This window comes from Cherax quadricarinatus, chromosome 14, assembly GCF_038502225.1.
Source record: "Cherax quadricarinatus isolate ZL_2023a chromosome 14, ASM3850222v1, whole genome shotgun sequence".
Classification (NCBI taxonomy): domain Eukaryota; kingdom Metazoa; phylum Arthropoda; class Malacostraca; order Decapoda; family Parastacidae; genus Cherax; species Cherax quadricarinatus.
In genome coordinates, this window is record NC_091305.1 from 30,513,428 (window position 1) to 30,532,473 (window position 19,046).

Here is a 19,046-nt window from a genome sequence, read left to right on the forward strand (position 1 = left end):
GGAATTAGTCCACACTGTTGAAAACACTCACCTTCTTCACAAAGTTGTGAATTTTTTGTAAAACATAATTTCACATAACATTCACATAGTAAACATAAGTGTGACTTATGTTCTTTATAAACAGAATATTGCAGGAACAACAAGGCTGAATGCTAGCATTGATTGGTCCTCTCAACAATAAACCACATGCAGTCTTTCTCTCATAAATGTATTTGTGTGGCTATTATCACCTAAAATTACAAATTGTGTAAGAAATAGATATTTGTGATTGGGTTTGAATATATTGCTTGCATGATAAAAAAAAAATAAGTACACCCAGACCCTGCATAACACAACCCCGAATGACGTTGATTCGTTATAACATTGAATTCAGTTTTTAACCCTTTCATGGTCGAGAGGCCCTCTCCTAACCCTTTCAGGGTTTCCGACATGCTAGTACGGCTGACGCACCAGGGTTTTTGACGTACTAGTACTCCTAAATTCTAGCGCCCTCAAATCTAGTGAGAGAAAGCTGGTAGGCCTACATATGAAAGAATGGGTCTATGTGGTCAGTGTGCGCAGTATAAAAAAAATCCTGCAGCACACAGTGCGTAATGAGAAAAAAAAAACTTTGTGTTTTTGGTTAAAAACAACGACTTTGCACTGTATTTTCGTATGGTATTTATTGTTGTATTCTAGTTTTCCTGGTCTCATTTTATAGAATGGAAGACATATTACAGAAATTGAGATGATTTTGATTGGTTGTACAGTGAAAAATACCTTGAAATTGAGCTCAAAGTAGCAGAAATCTTCGATTTTTGCCAAAGTTCAAAAGTAAACAAATCATGCTATGCGTCCAATACATGTCAACTGGTGAGTATAATATTCTTCCACAAGTGCGCTGATATTATTTATACCATTTCTACACTAATGCAGTAGTCTGCATAACTGTAAGTCTTCTATTTTTTGTGAGAGTAAAAATTCAAAGTGGAAAGCAAAAGAATGTAAGAGGGGCGTAGGGACGTGACTAATGAACAGAGGAAATGTTATTTTAGTGCCATGAATGTCTTTCTTGTTTATTCTGGACCCTATTTGGAAATTGGCATCTTTTGAAATTTGTGTGAAATTGGCAAAATTGCTAAATTCTGACCACTTTATTGGATAGTTGAGATGAGTAAATGGGTGGTTTCTTGTACTCATTCGATAGAAAATATGGAGTTCTAGCGAAATAGTTATGATTTTTGTCAACTAGTACACTGGAATTGGCCGAAAATAGAGCTCAAAGTGGGCGAAATCGCCGATGCGTGAACATTGTCGAGACCGCTAACTTTGCTAGAGCATAATTCCATAAGTTTTCCATCAAAATTCATACTTTTGGTGTCATTATGATCGGGAAAAGATTCTCTATCTTTTCATAAGAAAAAACAATATTTTTTTTTTTTTTTAAATTTGGCAACCCTGAGAACAAGTCTGGGGGAGGGCCTGTCAACCCTGAAAGGGCTAAACTCGTTCTCAGGGTCGAAAATTTTTCGGAAAAAAAAAAATTATTTTTTCTCATGACAAGATAGAGGATTTTTTCCTGATCATAATGACATGAAAAGTTTGAAATTTGATGGAAAACTTATGGAATTATGCTCTTGTGAAGTTAGTGGTCTCGACAATGTTTACGCATTGGCGATTTCGCCCACTTTGAGCCCTATTTTCAGCCAATTCCAGTGTATTAGTTGACAAAAATCATAACTATTTTGCTAGAACTCCATTTTTTCTATCGAATGAGTATAAGAAATCACCCATTTACCAATTTCAACTATCCAATAAAGCGGTCAGAAATTAGCAGTTTTGCCAATATCACACAAATTTCAAAAGATGCCAATTTCCAAATAGGGTCCAGTGAGACAGACATTCGTAGCACTAAAATAACATTTCCTCTGTTCATTAGTCAAGTTCCCAGGCCCCTCTTACATTTCTTTTGCTTTCCGCTTTGAATTTTTATTCTCACAAAAAATAGAAGATTTGCTCTTATGCAGACTACTGCATTAGTGTAGAAATGGTATAAATAATTTCATCGCTCTTGTGAAAGAATATTAGACTCACCAGTTGACATGTATTGGACGCTTGGCATGTTTTGTTTACTTTTGAACTTTGGCAAAAATCGAAGATTTCTGCTACGTTGAGCTCAATTTCAAGGTACTTTTCATTGTGAAACCAATCAAAATCATCTCAATTTCTGTAATACGTCATCCATTCTGTAAAATGAGACCAGGAAAACTAGAATACAACCATAAATACCATACGAAAATACAGTGCAAAGTCGCTGTTTTTAACCAAAAACACAAAGTTTTTTTTTTCTCATTACGCACTGTGTGCTGCAGGATTTTTTTTATACTGTGCACTAACCAAAAAGACCCATTCTTGCATATGTAGGCCTACCAGCTTTCTCTCGCTAAATTTGAAGGTGCTAGAATTTAGGCGTTCTAGTACGTCAATTACCCTGGTGCGTAAGCCATACTAGTACGTTGGAAACCCTGAAAGGGTTAATTGTTTTTAATTGATATTAAAAAAATGATAAAAACATAAAATTCATTCTACAGCAGTAAACTATACTCTGAAGAGTGGCCGTTATAACCGTTCAATGAGCCAGTGATAGTGCTTCACATGTGCTGTGAGCCACTCACAGCTAATGCTGCAATTACATATTAGTTCACACTGTGCCTCTACCGCGGGAGCGTTGACCCTCGGAACTCTCTCCAGGTAATACCTTAGCTTATTATAGCTTAGATAGTTTTAAGTTAATTTTAAGCCTGCCCGTAATGCTCTGCATAAAAGGGGCTTTCAACATGTACACCCAACTACTATATTACCTTGTATAACTATGTATCATGTCCTAATAAAATGTTATTATTATTATTATTATTATTATTATTATTATTATTATTATTATTATTATTATTATTATTATTACATGTATTATTATTATTATTATTATACTGACTCAGAAATTGTACAGATTCAAATTCAAATTCAAATTCAAAGTTTATTCTCTATAAAGATTACAATGTTGAATTTACAGAATTTGGTTGTTGTGTGGTTTACATGTAGTTAAATAATGATTACAGAGTGTACCACTAGAACGCCTAGCATGGCTAGGCATTTCGGGCAGACTTAGTTTAATTCTTTATTTTAAAATATTACAAATTATGAGGTAAGTTGGTATTATGGCTAAGTGACTAAATACTAGTTTGTGAGTTTAACAATGTGAATGCTTTTGTTTTGGCACAGTACATAGTTTCAGTATTGGAGTATCATAGGATTCATTATTTTAAGATTGAGATTAATATTTCTGTTTATGGTCAAATGGGTGAGTGAGTGTAAGTGTGAACCACCAGGTGGTATTCGTGTAGTTAGTTGATGGGGTTTATCAGGGAGATAAGATGTTTTCTAATGGTAGTTTTGAAGGTGATGAATGTGTCTGCAGTTCTAGAGTTCTCAGGTAGGGTGTTCCAGATTTTAGGGCCTTTGACATACATTGAATTTTTGTAAAGGTTTAGTCGGACATGGGGAATGTCATAGAGATGTTTGTGTCTGGTGTTATGCCTGTGGGTTCTGTCACAACTATCAAGAAAGCGTTTTAGGTCAAGGTTGATATTGGAGTTTAAGGTCCTGTAGATGTAGACTGCACAGTAGTAAGTGTGGATGTACTGAACAGGGAGTAAGTTTAGATCTATGAAGAGTGGGGGGGTGTGTTGCCAGGGATGGGATTTAGTGATTATTCTTACTGCAGCTTTTTGTTGGGTTATTATTGGCTTTAGGTGTGTTGCTGCAGTTGATCCCCAAGCACAAATAGCATAGGTGAGGTATGGATAAATAAGTGAGTGGTATAGTGTGAGAAGGGCATTTTGCAGCACGTAGTATCGTATCTTGGAGAGGATCCGAACTGTTTTGGATACTTTTTTGGTTATGTGTTGGATATGGGTGCTGAAATTCAGGTTGTTGTCAAGGTATAGGCCTAGGAATTTGCCCTCATTATGTCTGGTAATTAGAGTGTTGTCGATCTTAATGTTAATTTGTGCATCTCCTGCTCTGCTACCAAACATAATATACAGTGGACCCCCGCATAACGATTACCTCCGAATGCGACCAATTATGTAAGTGTATTTAAGTAAGTGCGTTTGTACGTGTATGTTTGGGGGTCTGAAATGGACTAATCTACTTCACAATATTTCTTATGGGAACAAATTCGGTCAGTACTGGCACCTGAACATACTTCTGGAGTGAAAAAATATCGTTAACCGGGGGTCCACTGTAGTAGGTTTTGTCAGTGTTAAGCGTAAGTTTATTGGCTGTCATCCAAGTCGATATTTTGATCAGCTCCTCGTTAACAATGGTGTTGAGGGTGGCAAGATTAGGGTGAGAGATGACATAAGTCGTGTCGTCAGCAAAGAGAATGGGTTTCAGGTGTTGGGATACGTTTGGAAGATCATTGATGTATATGAGGAAGACCAGGGGACCAAGGACACTTCCCTGCGGAACTCCAGTATCAAGTGGCCGTGTTGTTGATGCTGTGTCTTTAATGGTAACATACTGATACCTATCCCTTTGAGGGTTTTTGTCGTACTAGTACGTCTTACGCATAGGGGTTTTTGACGTACTAGTACGCATAAATTCTAGCGGCCTCAAATCTCGCAGGAAAAGGCTGATAAGCCTAGATGTGAGAGAATGGGTCTGTGTGGTGGGTGTGCGCAGTAGGTAAAAAATCTGGGACCCAGTGGTGCATTGTGGGAATGCCATCATAGTACACAATTTCCACCGTGCCCTGCGGTAAGAAGTTCCTCACTCCTCGGCGAATTGGGACACTTTTGTTCCCCAGTGACAGTTCTAATACAGATGGAAGTGACAGTGAAGATGAGTTTCAAGGTTCTGGTGAGGTTTTGACCGAAACTAATGACCATAATATGGGTAATAGTGAGGAAAACCCAGACAACCCACAGCCTTCCACCTCTGGTGCTGGGCCGTGGTTCAGTTGTACCAGAATCAAAGAGGAAACTCCTATTTTCCAAAATCCCAGACTCAGATGTGAGCATTGGTGATGATAATGATAGTGATTATGAACTACAAGCTCTTCAAACTTGTTCCAAGAATGGAGGAGGAGGAGGAGGCAGAGGAGGAGGAGGCAGAGGAGGAGGAGGCAAGAGGAGGAGGAGGCAAGAGGAGGAGGAGGCAGAGGAGGAGGAGGAGGAGGAGGAGGAGGAAGAAGAAGAGGAGGAGGAGGAAGACAAAGAGGAGGAGGAGGAGGAAGAAGAGGAGGAGGAGGAGGAGGAGGAAGAAGAGGAGGAGGAGGAGGAGGAAGAAGAAGAAGAATACGTAATGATAACAATAATACATAATAATAATACATAATAATAATAATACATAATAATAATAATACATAATAATAATAATAGGTAATAATAATAATATGTAATAATAAATGTTCACCCATGACAGTAACAAGATAAGGGGAGATAACATCTGATAAGTGCTGACGTTTGATGAGGGTAAATGAGGGTAGAGCTGATGCCAAAAGATGAGATGAACATCGCCCTCCCTTTGTTTTTGCTGGTATACTAACATTTCTGTCTGTCTATTTGCCTGTCTGTCAAGCTCCCTGTCTATCCATCTAGCTCTCTGTCTCAGAGAGCCACAAGACTGCGTCATCACTTTTACTCACATCTTCAAGCAGAGTATAGCACTTTGTCTGGGTTTCTTGGGTTATCCTAGGTAATTTATACTATGTATACTTGTATTTATGTGTACCTGTGAGACAGAGATAGACAGACAGATAGAATGAGGGAGAAAGATAATTAGATAGAATGGAGGAGGGGAAGCAGCATCCTACCCCATTGTTTTGACAGGCCGGAGGGGGAAAGAGTAATGAGCCAATATGTCACTTTGACAGCTGCCGACTCCTTGTAATTTACACTATGGACGAGAAGGAGAAGGAGGAAGAGTAGGGGGGAGAGGAAGAAGAGGAGGAGGAGGAAGAGGAGGAGAAGGAAGAGGAAGAGTAGGAGGAAGAGGAAGAGTAGGAGGAAGAGGAATAGTAGGAGGAAGATTAGGGGGAAGAGGAGGAAGAGGAAGAAGAGGAGGAGGAGGAAGAGTAGGAGGAAGAGGAAGAAGAGGAGGAGGAGGAAGAGGAGGAGGAGGAAGAGGAAGAGTAGGAGGAAGAGGAAGAGGAGGAAGAGGAAGAGTATGAGGAAGAGTAGGGGGAAGAGGAGGAAGAGTAGGGGGAAGAGGAGGAAGAGGAAGAAGAGGAGGAGGGTGGAACACTAGTACACTGGTACTGGTACACTAACATTTCTGTCTGTCTATTTGTATGTCTGTCAAGCTCCCTGTCTATCTGTCTATCCGTCTAGCTCTCTGTCTCAGAGAGCCACAAGACTGTGTCATCACTTTTACTCACATCTTCAAGCAGAGTATAGCACTTTGTCTGGATTTCTTGGGTTATCCTAGGTAATTTATACTATGTATACTTGTATTTATGTGTACCTGTGAGACAGAGATAGACAGACAGATAGAAAGAGAGAGACAGATTGAAAGAGATAGAATGAGGGAGAAAGATAAAACACCATTGTGTATGACACCATGTTTCAGAGTTCCACAAGCTGCAGAACTAATAGGAATATGTTCAGTAACTGTATATTGGTATATATATTATAGAACAATAATAATAAACAATGTTTTGTATTGTTTGTTTTTGTAAACAAGTTTTGTAAACAATATATTGATAATTATGTTTGTGTGCTTATTGTGTTGTATACAACGAGTGTATATATGTACATTGCACCTTACTTTGGTCTCACAGGCCACATAAGTTATGTGAAAAAATAAAATAGTGAAAAAAGCAACAAACCTTCAAATACAAGTAAACTAAAGTTTACCGGGTGAGCGGCAGTCGCCGCTGTTGCCATACGCGGCTCATTTTCTGCAAACTTCATGCATCCATATCTCCGTAAGTATTGATGGTAAATTTTTTTTGTTTATCCTATAATGTTTAGAAAAAAAAACTCTATTTTTTCATAAGAAAAAATAATTTTTTTTTTTTTTGAAATTTGGCCGACCCTGAGAACGAGTTTCGGAGAGGGCCTGTCGACCCTCAAAGGGCTATTAGTAAGGTAAGATTTGAAATAAGCAAGCGCATGGCCTCTTATACCGTAATGGTCAAGTTTGTGGAGTAGGATGTCGTGGTCTACTGTGTCAAAAGCTTTTCTTAGGTCAATAAAAATTCCTAGTTGTAAATCCACAGCAGTATGCCAGTGGAGGAGAAAGCAGTGATGAAAATGAGGAAGATAGGTTAATTAAGTGTATTCTAACTTAACCACTCTATAATCTGGCAAACTCACTAATCCGGCACACTACAGGTCTCAATGATGCCAGATTAGTGATGGCCAACCTGTACAGTTAAAAGGTGTGTTTTGTTGACAATTGATTCCTAGTTCTAGTCACTCGACTTACAAACAATTGTCAGGACTGCATTGACCTTTTAAATGCATAAATTAGGCTTTCATTTGTTTGTAATGATTACCTAAGTACACCTACCATCCGACTTACAACCGAGTTCAGTTCCGAGAAACCGGTCATAAGTCGAAATGGTCGTAAGTCAAACTTTACTACTGAATATCAACAAAACATTTTTGTAATGACTTTATTTTATTGTTTTATTTTGGTATTTCATGTTTTACTTTACTTTTTATGTTGTTAGTACTGTACAGTGGACCCCCGGTTAACGATATTTTTTCATTCCAGAAGTATGTTCAGGTGCCAGTACTGACCGAATTTGTTCCCATAAGGAATATTGTGAAGTAGATTAGTCCATTTCAGACCCCCAAACATACGCGTACAAACGCACTTACATAAATACACTTACATAATTGGTCGCATTGGGAGGTGATCGTTAAGCGGGGGTCCACTGTATTTTATACTGTAAGGTTTAGGATAAACACTGTGTACAACACAAATAGTTGTTTATTTCCCTGAAATTTGGCATAAAAAACACGGTCGTAAGTCGAGTGGTCGTAAGTCGAGCAGGTCGTAAGTCGGATGGTAGATGTATATGTTATTTACATATATAGTATTCTTTTTATCTTCATGCCTATTAATATATAACATCATATTCATTATTGTATATGCATGTTTATTTCAGTTTTTGCTCTGGCCATCATTCCATTTGACATCGGCTTTGTGACACCAAGTTTCTCTTACAACTCATGGCGAATCTTCCTCACCCTGTGTGCTCTCCCTTCACTCATGTAAGAATGATAACTGATTGAGTAATATTTAGTTATCTATGTTTATCATTTTACATCGTACAGGACAAAAACATATGAAGCGTTGAGCAACAGAAAATAATAAGCAGCACTAAAGCCAAAATCCTTAATGTTTTTTCTGCTTGTGGGAATGTGTAAATATTGTATTCTGCATCCATAAGTTATATCCAGAGCCCCATAATAAAGTACGGGAATATGAGCTTTATAGCTCTGACATGCCTCATGCCTGTTTTTCCATTCTATGACTTTGGCCCTTATTCTTTGCTGAAGCTCAATATCTCACAAGTAGCAGGACAAATAATTTTCAAGGCTTGAAAAAGCTCTCAATAAAGCAATTCATTGTCATAATAAAGATATTTTGCTACTTATATCTTGTCTTCAATGCTAATGTCAGTTTGTTCCTCAACCATCTTGCTTTTTCTTCTATTCAAACCTGTGTAACAGGTTACAAAATAATTATGTCGATGAATTGTTGCAATACCTTGAGATAGTAAATAAAGTGAGAAAATTAACATGCAATATATTTTCAGAGACAAAAGTCACAAAACAAAATAAGTCACAATGCCATAGCTAGAACCATTCACAGTGCAGTTGTGAATTGATATTGGTCCAGAATGGATAAAAATGTCATCCAAAGTGTAGGGGGTCTCATTCATCTCAGTTTTACCAGGACAGTCCTGGTTTTATTTTTTTTTTTTCAGAGTTTTCTCCCAGTCTCCCACCATATTTTTAATTTTTTTTATTAACACATTGGCTGTTTTCCACCAAAGCAGGGTGACCCAGAAAAGAAGAAACACTTTCATCATCATTGACTCCATCACTGTCTTGCCAGAGATGCACGTACATTACAGTGTAAAAAACTGCAATACATGTATATCTCCACCTCCAGGACTCCACATATCCCCACCTCCAGAACTCAAGTCTGGCTAACTGATTTTCCTTAACCCTTTCATAAATGTTACTTGGCTTACACTCCAACAGCATGTCAAATCATAAAAACCCTTTGTCTCCACTCCTATCTAACATGCCGACATACACTTACATAAGAACATAAGAAAGAAGGAACACTGCAACAGGCCTACTGGCCTATGTGAGGAAGGTCCAATTCCCCCATTGGCTTAAGCCAATGCCTTGACATAGCGAGATCAGACACATCACTTAAGGAAGGAGCACGGCATCTGACTTTGTGCCACAAGCTAGTCAGGTCTACCTCACACCCACCCACACCCACTCATGTATTTATCCAACGTATTTTTAAAACTACACAACGTCTTAGATTCTATGACAGTACTCGGGAGTGTGTTCCGCTCATCCACAACTCTATTACCAAACCAGTGCTTTCCTATATCCTTCCTGAATCTGAATTTTTTCAATTTAAAACCATTGCTGTGAGTCCTGTCTATGTTAGACATTTTTAGCATGCCATTTACATCCCCTTTATTAACCCTTTGGGGGTTTTGGACTTACTAGTACGTCTTACGACCCAGGGTTTTTGACATACTAGTATGCCTAAATTCTAGCGCCCTCAAATCTAGTGAGAGAAAGCTGTTTTTTTTTTTTTTTTTTTATTCGCCTGTATTCTCCCGGCCCGGGTCTTTTCCAAGTAGTGGTGACCCGGCCTTGGCTCCCTATCTGGGGAGTGTCTCGAGACTTAAGTCTCCCATGGGAGGAGGTACAGCGACTTTGCGCTGTATTTTTGTATGGTATTTATTGTTGTATTCTAGTTTTCTTGGTCTCATTTTATAGAATGGAAGACATATTACAGAAATTGAGATGATTTTGACTGGTTTTACAATGAAAAGTACCTTGAAATTGAGCTCAAATTAGCAGAAATGCTCGATTTTTACCAAAGTTCAAAAGTAAGCAAATCATGCCAAGCGTCCAATACACATCAACTGGTGAGTCTGATATTCTTTCACAAGTGCGCTGATATTATTTATATAATTTCTACACTAATACAGTAGTCTGCATAACAGTAAATTTTATTTTTTTGTAAGAATAAAAATTCAAAGTGGAAATCCAAAGAAATATAAGAGGGGCCCGGGGATGTGACTAACGAACAGAGAACTTGTTATTTTAGTGCCAAGAATGTCTTTCTTGTTTATTCTGGACCCTATTCGGAAATTGGCATCTTTTGAAATTTGTGTGAAATTGGCAAAATTGCTAAATTCTGACCACTTTATTGGATAGTTGAAATCGGTAAATGGATGGTTTCTTGTAGTCATTCGATATAAAAAATGGAGCTTTAGCGAAGTAGTTATGACTTTTGTCGACTAGTACACTGGAATTGGCTGAAAATAGGGCTCAAAGTGGGCAAAATCGCCGATGCGTAAACATCGTTGAGACCGCTAACTTCACGAGAGCATAATTCCGCAAGTTTTCCATCAAATTTCATACTTTTGGTGTCATTTTGATCGGGAAAAGATTCTCTATCTTTTCTTAAGAAAAAATATTTTTTTTGAAATTTGGCCGACCTGAGAACAAGTTTTGGAGAGGACCTGTTGACCCCCAAAGGGTTAATTCCTATTTTCCCATTTAAACACCTCAGTCATATCCCCCTTAATTCTACACCTTTCTAGAGAGTGCAGATTCAGGGCCCTCAGTCTATCTTCCTAGGGAAGATTTCTGATACATGGGATCAGATTTGTCATCCTCCAGTGCATTTATACCCATTCTGTAATATGGTGACCAAAACTGTGCAGCATAATCTAAATGAGGCCTAACCAAAGCTATATAGAGTTGAAGAAGAACCTGAGGACTTATATTATTTATACTTCTTGCTTTATTGCAAACGCTTATGCACTGTTGTGTTGGTTTCAGATTACTGCTAACCAGAATTCCTAAATCCTTTTCGCAATCCGTAATATGTACTATTTGCAAAGGCATAAATAAATAAATAAAGATCTACTTTATTTAGTTTATATGTGGCATGGTTATTTTCCTGTCCAAAATTTAGAGCTCTGCATTTGTCTGTATTAAATTTCTCTGACCACAGCATTAGTCTATTCATATCATCCTGGAGTGCTCTAATGTCCTCATTAGAATGAACTGGATGGCCTATTTTAGTGTCATCAGCAAATTTCCTTGTGTCGCTATTTATTCCCTCATCTATGTCATTTATGTAGATTGTGAACAAGGGGCCCAACACTGACCAATGTGGAACACTGCTTGGGATGTGCCCACATTCTGATTTCTCCCCATTAATGCAAACTGTCTGCTGCCTATTTGTCAAACATGTCTCTACCCAGGAAAAAATTTCTCCTATTCCGTGTGCCATACCCCACCTTCCTTCCACTACAAATTTGAATGCTCTCCAAGTCAATTTATTTCCTTCTATCCTCTCTAAATATCAAAACCACCTCAACAACCCCTCTTGAACGCTCTGGATAATACTTTTAGTAACCCTGCACCTTCTCTTAATCTCCAAAACTATGAATTCATTGCATTATGTTCACATCACACATTGCCCTCAGACACGACATCTTCGCTGCCTCCAACCTTCTCCTTGTTGCAACATTAACCACCCATGCCTCACACCCATATAACTATACTGTACTCTCATACATTCTCCTCTTTGCTTCCATGGATAATGTTCTTTGTCTCCATAGACTCCATATTCTGTATGAAGAATTTTGTTACTTGGCTGTTCTCATTGTTTTAATTATAAATTATCCAGCTTTTCTTATGGAGTGATGGGTCTAGTAGCTATATTTTAGTGAGTGTCCTGGTGTTTTGCATAAAAATTGGAAAAAATGGGATCTCTACCAGAGTGTAAGCTATTTGTGATTTATCAGAGATAGTATAGATAATCATAGGCCTCTCTCAGCCATAAGACATAGGTATACTATCTCTCAAATAATCATAAGATAGGATGGAGGGGGATTATATTTTGAGGCCTCACAGATGGGATTAAATTATTGCCAAACTTTGGGTAGCTTTAAAAATAGTTTGGACTAGTGCATGAGTGAAAGTGGTTGGGTATGAGTTAGCCCTGCCTAGCATGGGGCTGTAAGCCTACTGCAGTACTCTTCTAAAATTTTAATGTTTGTACAAGAAGTGTTTTTATATCCTCTGAATCATCAGCACTAAACTGTAAGGTTACTACAAATACTGTAATGTTTATAAATGTATTCAAAGTGACTTCAAGTTTTGCATATCCTCTGCTTACCTTCATTTGTATATCAAGGTATAAATGAGAAGAAACTGAATATAATATCAATACATTTTCTTCTGTATGTAAAGTGTGCAATAGTTTAGTTTAGTTGTTATTCTCATATTTTGTGATACATACAAGTCTATGAGTGTACATGTTCTTATCCTGAGAGACCACCTGCCTGCTTCCCTCCATTTGCAAAATTAGGGTTTAACTGAGAGAAAACTGAATACAGGAGGGCCATTCATGTACAACACCACTTTTTAGTGTTCTGCATTTTCATTGGCTTTGAATTGAGCCGTTGTTCATTATGTTCATTGCTTTTACCGCTTTTCTACCATTTTTGTACAACAGTTGTGTAAGGGAAGGGTGACCAGCACCATATTTTAAGGTAAGGATTGTATGTACTGTATTAATTTTACTTTTTTATCTGCTTTTTGTGCCCAGCTATATTGAACACTTAATATATGATGGTGTAAACACATCAAGCATTTCAGATGCACTTGATAATAGAAACACCATTCTTTTTCACCTGCCAGCAATTTTCTCTTACCATGAGGGGTCAAGAACCCAAGTGGTATACAAACTAGGCCCTCCTGTATATCAGTATAGGATCTACTGCATGGATGCATTGCATCAATGTGATTGTGATAAACAAGTGTGCATGGCTCAACTGCAGTCACTTTGTTTTCACATGGGTACACCCCACAGTCCCCACTTCTCTCCCTCCCACTCTTAACTGGTGTCCGACACAAGAATACAGTGGACCCCCGCATAGTGACTTTAATCCGTGCAAGAGGGCTCATTGTTATGCGAAATGATCGGTATGCGAATGAATTTTCCCCATAAGAAATAATGGAAATCAAATTAATCCGTGCAAGACACCCAAAAGTATGAAAAAAAATTTTTACCACATGAAATATACATTTTCCTACACACAAAGAGAAGGATACATGCACAATAGTAGAGTAGTACATGCACAATATATATTGTGCATGTACTACTCTACTAAATGAAGAATAAATGACACTTACCTTTATTGAAGATGCAGCAATGACTGATGAGACACTGTGTCCTGGGAGTGCCTTTTCCTCCTGAGTACTGTAGGTCCTGTTTGGCATTTTCTTCCAGAACAGGCCTTATCACACTGTGTATGCCACTACGATTCTTAAATCTCTCAAACCAACCTTTGCTGGCTTTAAATTCACCAATATGAGCACTAGTTCCAGGCATTTTTCCCTGTTCACCTGGGTGTTAGTCGACTGGTGTGGGTTGCATCCTGGGAGACAAGATTAAGGACCCCAATGGAAATAAGTTAGACAGTCTTCGATGACACTGACTTTTTTGGGTTATCCTGGGTGGCAAATCCTCTGGGGTTAATTGTTTCTTGGTATTCTCAATAAGCCACACCAACAACGGTGCTACAGCAGCAGCAGCAGCAGCTGACAGTGCTACAGCAGCAGCAGCAGCTGACAGTGCTACAGCAGCAGCAGACGATGCTACAGCAGCAGCAGACGGTACTACAGCAGCAGCTGACAGTGGTACAGCAGCAGCAGCAGCAGCTGATGGTGGTACAGCAGCAGCAGCAGCAGCTGACAGTGCTACAGCAGCAGCAGACGATGCTACAGCAGCAGCAGACAGTACTACAGCAGCAGCAGACGGTACTACAGCAGCAGCAGCTGACGGTGGTACAACAGCAGCAGCAGCTGACGGTGCTACAGCAGCAGCAGCAGCTGACAGTGCAGCAGCAGCAGCAGCAGCTGACGGTGGTACAGCAGCAGCAGGAGCTGTACCACCAATAGTAGCGATAGTTGATTGGGGTTTATTATACAACCTGGCCAGCTCGGAGACACGCACTCCACTTTCATACTTATCAATGATCTTTTTCTTCATCTCTATAGTAATTCTCACCCTTATTGCTGTAGGGTTGGCACTAGAAGCTTTCTTGGGGCCCATGGTCACTTATTTTGCAGATAAAATCACCAAAAACACTGTAATAATACGAAATGTTCCGATTGTATGCTTGGATGTTACCGCGGAGGCTGGCTGGTAAACAATGCCACCGGCGGCACATGTGAGGCTGGCTAAGGGCGCACATTGGACGCGTCTCGGACGAACAGCGGTGAGCGGGTTTTTGAGCGGTATGCGAGGCAAAATTTTTGCGATAAAAGCGAGCGGTATGCGGATTAAACGTTATGTGATGCCGACGGTATGCGGGGGTCCACTGTATAAGGGAGGAGCACTGCACCGGGCCTACAGACCCGTGCTAGGTCAGAAAAGACACCGCAGTGGTAGGCGATGGTAGTATTTAATGGTTTCCCTAACTATAATTTGCATCAAGAGGTTCATTGAAACATAGTTCAAAGAATTTAAGTTTAACCCCTTAACTGTCCAAATGTAGATCTACGTTCTCTCCCCCAGTGCTCTGAACATTTTGAGAGAAAAAAAATAGTTTTTTCTTATTAAAATAAAGGGAGCATTTTTCTACATGATATAGGATAAATAAAAAGTTTTAGGGTCAGTACTTATCGAGATATAAGACCGCAAAGTTGGTACTGCATTCTCACTTGACGGCAACAAGGAGTATTGCCACTTGCAGAAGTCTTGCTGCTCTACCTTTTTTTCTCATTTTTTTAATTTATATAATTTTTATGTTCTGATAATTACAATTTGTAGCTTTCCTTTACTGACTTATTTTTATTGTCTTGACTTGTTGGTGTATGATACACACGTACGAGGCAAGAGGAAGGCAAGTTTATTATGCTTCAATATGATGCTAATATCATCTCTATGGCTTATTTATCTATCACAATTCATCTAATATGACATTATAAACAATATTAACCCTTAAATGGTCCAAACGTATATATACGTTTTTTCAACATTTGAAAGTATGTAAACAATGTAGATTTTTTTTTTGTTTTACATGTGAAAACGTGTAAAAAAACTTATCTACATTTTTTTTTGTTATATTTGAAAATATGTAAAAAAAAGTAGATCTACTTTTGTAGCACTACGAATTTGAATGTCGATCTGTTTGGACCGTTTAAGGGTTAATAACGCAGAAACATGATATATACTCTAGAATGAATAAAATATATCATAATGTATGAGAGGAGTAAATGGTGAAAGTGTTGTTGTTGGGTTTAAGGGCTGCCACTGAGAGAAGCCATGTTGGTGGCGGTGGAGGATTTTGCTAGCACCACCATCACACCTAAACAATGTATGTAATTTATAAATAAGAAATATTTACATTTTAACTTATAAATAAGAAATATTTACATTTTAATTTATAAATAAGAAATATTTACATTTTAACTTATAAATAAGAAATATTTACATTTTAATTTATAAATAAGAAATATTTACATTTTAACCCCTTCAGGGTCCAAGGCCAAAATCTGAAGTGGTGCTCCAGTGTCCAAGAAATTTTGAAAAAAAAAAATTTTTTTTTCTTACAGAATTAAAGAGTATATTTTTGTGAAGGTAAGAAGACAAAAAATTTTTTTTTCTGGTCAGTACTTACCGAGATACACCGGCAGGAAGTTGACCCAAAATGACCGGGTGGCGGCAACATCAGTGACTTCCGCAAAATCCCGCTTTTTTATTTTACGTTTTTTATACTTTTTTCTTTTCTTTTCTAATTTTTTCTTTTTCTAATAACATTTGTGGCCTGTGAGACCAGTATAATGTATATTGTATAAGTGTACACTCATTGTATTCATCACAATAACTGCACTAATTTGTTTATCATTATATTGCTTACAAAACTTGTTTACATTTTGTTTACATTAGTTGTTTACAACAGAAATATGCAAAATTGTTATATATTAGTAATGTTCTATTATACATTTACAAGTGTACTGGAACTTGACGCGTTCCTTGAGGTGGATGACAAAGCACTTTGTCTCGGAAACTGGAGAGTCAGTAGCTAGCTTGCTTCGCCACTCACTCAGTCTTGGCTGGTGTCTCATGCCACCAACACCTATTGACCATATGGTACATGGTATCATATGTTACAGGGTACCATATGGTACATTGTACTATATGGTATAGGGTACCATGCAGTACAGGATAACATATGGTGCAGGGTACCATATGGTACAGGGTACCATATGGCACAGTACCATATGGCACAGGGTACCATATGGTACAGAGTACCATACAGTACAGGACACCATATGGTACAGATACAGGGATAACTATGGAAATAAGTCACCCTGACTTATTTCCATAGTTACCCTAGGATTTTATACATATGCTGCTATGTATGATAATCTATGTGATTGTATTTCTGTACACCTGAATAAATTTACTAAAGTGCATGTGGCATCATAAGTAAGTTTATTTAGTTATATACAAATAAAGTTACATAGAATATCATACTTAGCAGCATATGTTTGGAGAACCTAGGATAACCCAAAAAAGTCAGACAGGCTTATTTCCATTAGGGTCCCTGTACCCTGTACCATATGGTATAATGTACTATATGGTACAATGTACTATATGGTACATTGTACCATATGGTACCACTCTACCATACGATACCATTGTACCATATACCATTGTATGACATGGCACCATTGTACCATATGGTACCATTGTACCATATGGCACAATGGTACCATATGGTTCGAAACCATAGAATTCGTCTTCATCTCCACTTCCATCAGTCTTAGAACTGTAAGTTGTGAAGAGGAGAGTCAGAATTCGCCCGGAGAGTGAGTGGGGAGTGAGAGCTTCCTTGCTGCCAGGCACAGTGAACAAGGCTAATTTGCCGGTGTTCCCACAATGCCATGCGGGCATCCAGATTTTTTCTATGGTGTGCACACTGACCACCCAGACCCATTCTCTTAGACCCATTCTCTCACATGTGGGCTTACCAGCTTTCTCCTGCTTGATTTGAAGCCGCTAGAATTTATGCATATAGATACGTCAAACACAGTATCTCCTATGATGTATATATACGACCGCAACAGTCAAGGGGTTAAGTGTGAACAGTGGTGGTGGGTTCTGCTGGTGCCTCACCACCACCACCACTATTTATGGCTTCTCTCAGTGGCCCTTATAAACCCAACAACAACACTTCCACCACTTACTCCTCACATACATTATGACATATTTTATTAATTTTAGAGTGTATATCATGTTTCTATGTTATTAACATTGTTTATTATGTTATATTATATGCTGATGACACTGTGCTCTTGGGAGATTCTGAAGAGAAGTTGCAGAGGTTAGCGGATGAATTTGGTAGGGTATGCAAAAGAAGAAAATTAAAAGTGAATACAGGAAAGAGTAAGGTTATGAGGATAACAAAAAGATTAGGTGATGAAAGATTGGATATCAGATTGGAGGGAGAGAGTATGGAGGAGGTGAATGTATTCAGATATTTGAGAGTGGACGTGTCAGCGGATGGGTCTATGAAAGATGAGGTGAATCATAGAATTGATGAGGGGAAAAGGGTGAGCGGTGCACTTAGGAGTCTGTGGAGACAAAGAACTTTGTCCTTGGAGGCAAAGAGGGGAATGTATGAGAGTATAGTTTTACCAACACACTAATATGGGTGTGAAGCATGGGTGATGAATGTTGCAGCAAGGAGAAGGCTGGAGGCAGTGGAGATGTCATGTTTGAATGCAATGTGTGGTGTGAATATAATGCAGAGAATTCGTAGTTTGGAAGTTAGGAGGAGGTGCGGGATTACCAAAACTGTTGTCCAGAGGGCTGAGGAAGGGTTGTTGAGGTGGTTGGGACATGTAGAGAGAGCATGGAGCGAAACAGAATAACTTCAAGACTGTATCAGTCTGTAGTGGAAGGAAGGCAGGGTAGGGGTCAGCCTAGGAAAGGTTGGAGGGAGGGGGTAAAGGAAGTTTTGTGTGCAAGGGGCTTGGACTTCCAGCAGGCATGCATGAGCGTGTTTGATAGGAGTGAATGGAGACAAATGGCTTTTAATACTTGACGTACTGTTGGAGTGTGAGCAAAGTAACATTTATGAAGGGATTCAGGGAAACCGGCAGGCCGGACTTGAGTCCTGGAGATGGGAAGTACAGTGCCTGCACTCTGAAGGAGGGGTGTTAATGTTGCAGTTTAAAAACTGTAGTGTAAAGCACCTTTCTGGCAAACAGTGATGGAGTGAATGATGGTGAAAGTTTTTCTTTTTCGGGCCACCCTGCCTTGGTGGGAATCGAACAGTGTGTTAATAATATAAAAAACAATAAATGTATAAATTGTGATAGATAAATAAGCTGTAGAGATGATATTAGCGATATATTGAAGCACAATAAACTCGCCTTCCTCTTGCCTCCTACCTTCCTCTTGCCTTCTACGTGTCTTGCATACACCAACAAGAGTCAATAAAGGTAAGTGTGATGTTAAATGTTCATTTATCCATTTTATTAGTGCTTTATATTTATTTGTCATTGTTTTCTGTATATATATCTCTATTTAATCTTTAAAAAAAATAGTTTTTGTTAATACTTTTGGCTCTCTGAAATGAATGAATTGGATTTCCATTATTTCTTATGGGGAAAATTAATTCGGATAACATCCAAATTGGTTAAAGACAAGCTCTCTGGAAGGGATTAATGCCTTTAATTGAGGGTCCACTGTAT

At 38.5% G+C, this 19,046-nt stretch overlaps 2 protein-coding genes across 5 annotated transcripts in view; both read left to right on the plus strand.

Moving 5' to 3' along the window:
- LOC128696308 (synaptic vesicle glycoprotein 2C-like) overlaps positions 1 to 19,046 on the plus strand; it is a 494,702-nt gene that overhangs the window by 247,757 nt on the left and 227,899 nt on the right. For all 4 annotated transcript variants that reach the window (XR_011392006.1, XM_070084944.1, XM_070084946.1 and 1 more), the window contains exon 6: positions 8,159 to 8,264. Coding sequence is in view for 3 of the 4 variants with exons in the window: in XM_070084944.1 (XP_069941045.1) it covers positions 8,159 to 8,264 (106 nt within the window). In the remaining variant the exon portion in view is untranslated. The remainder of the gene's footprint in view (positions 1 to 8,158; positions 8,265 to 19,046) is intronic.
- The window catches only part of LOC138852687 (uncharacterized), a 335,885-nt gene that overhangs the window by 88,940 nt on the left and 227,899 nt on the right, over positions 1 to 19,046 (plus strand). The gene's annotated exons all lie outside the window — the stretch shown is intronic.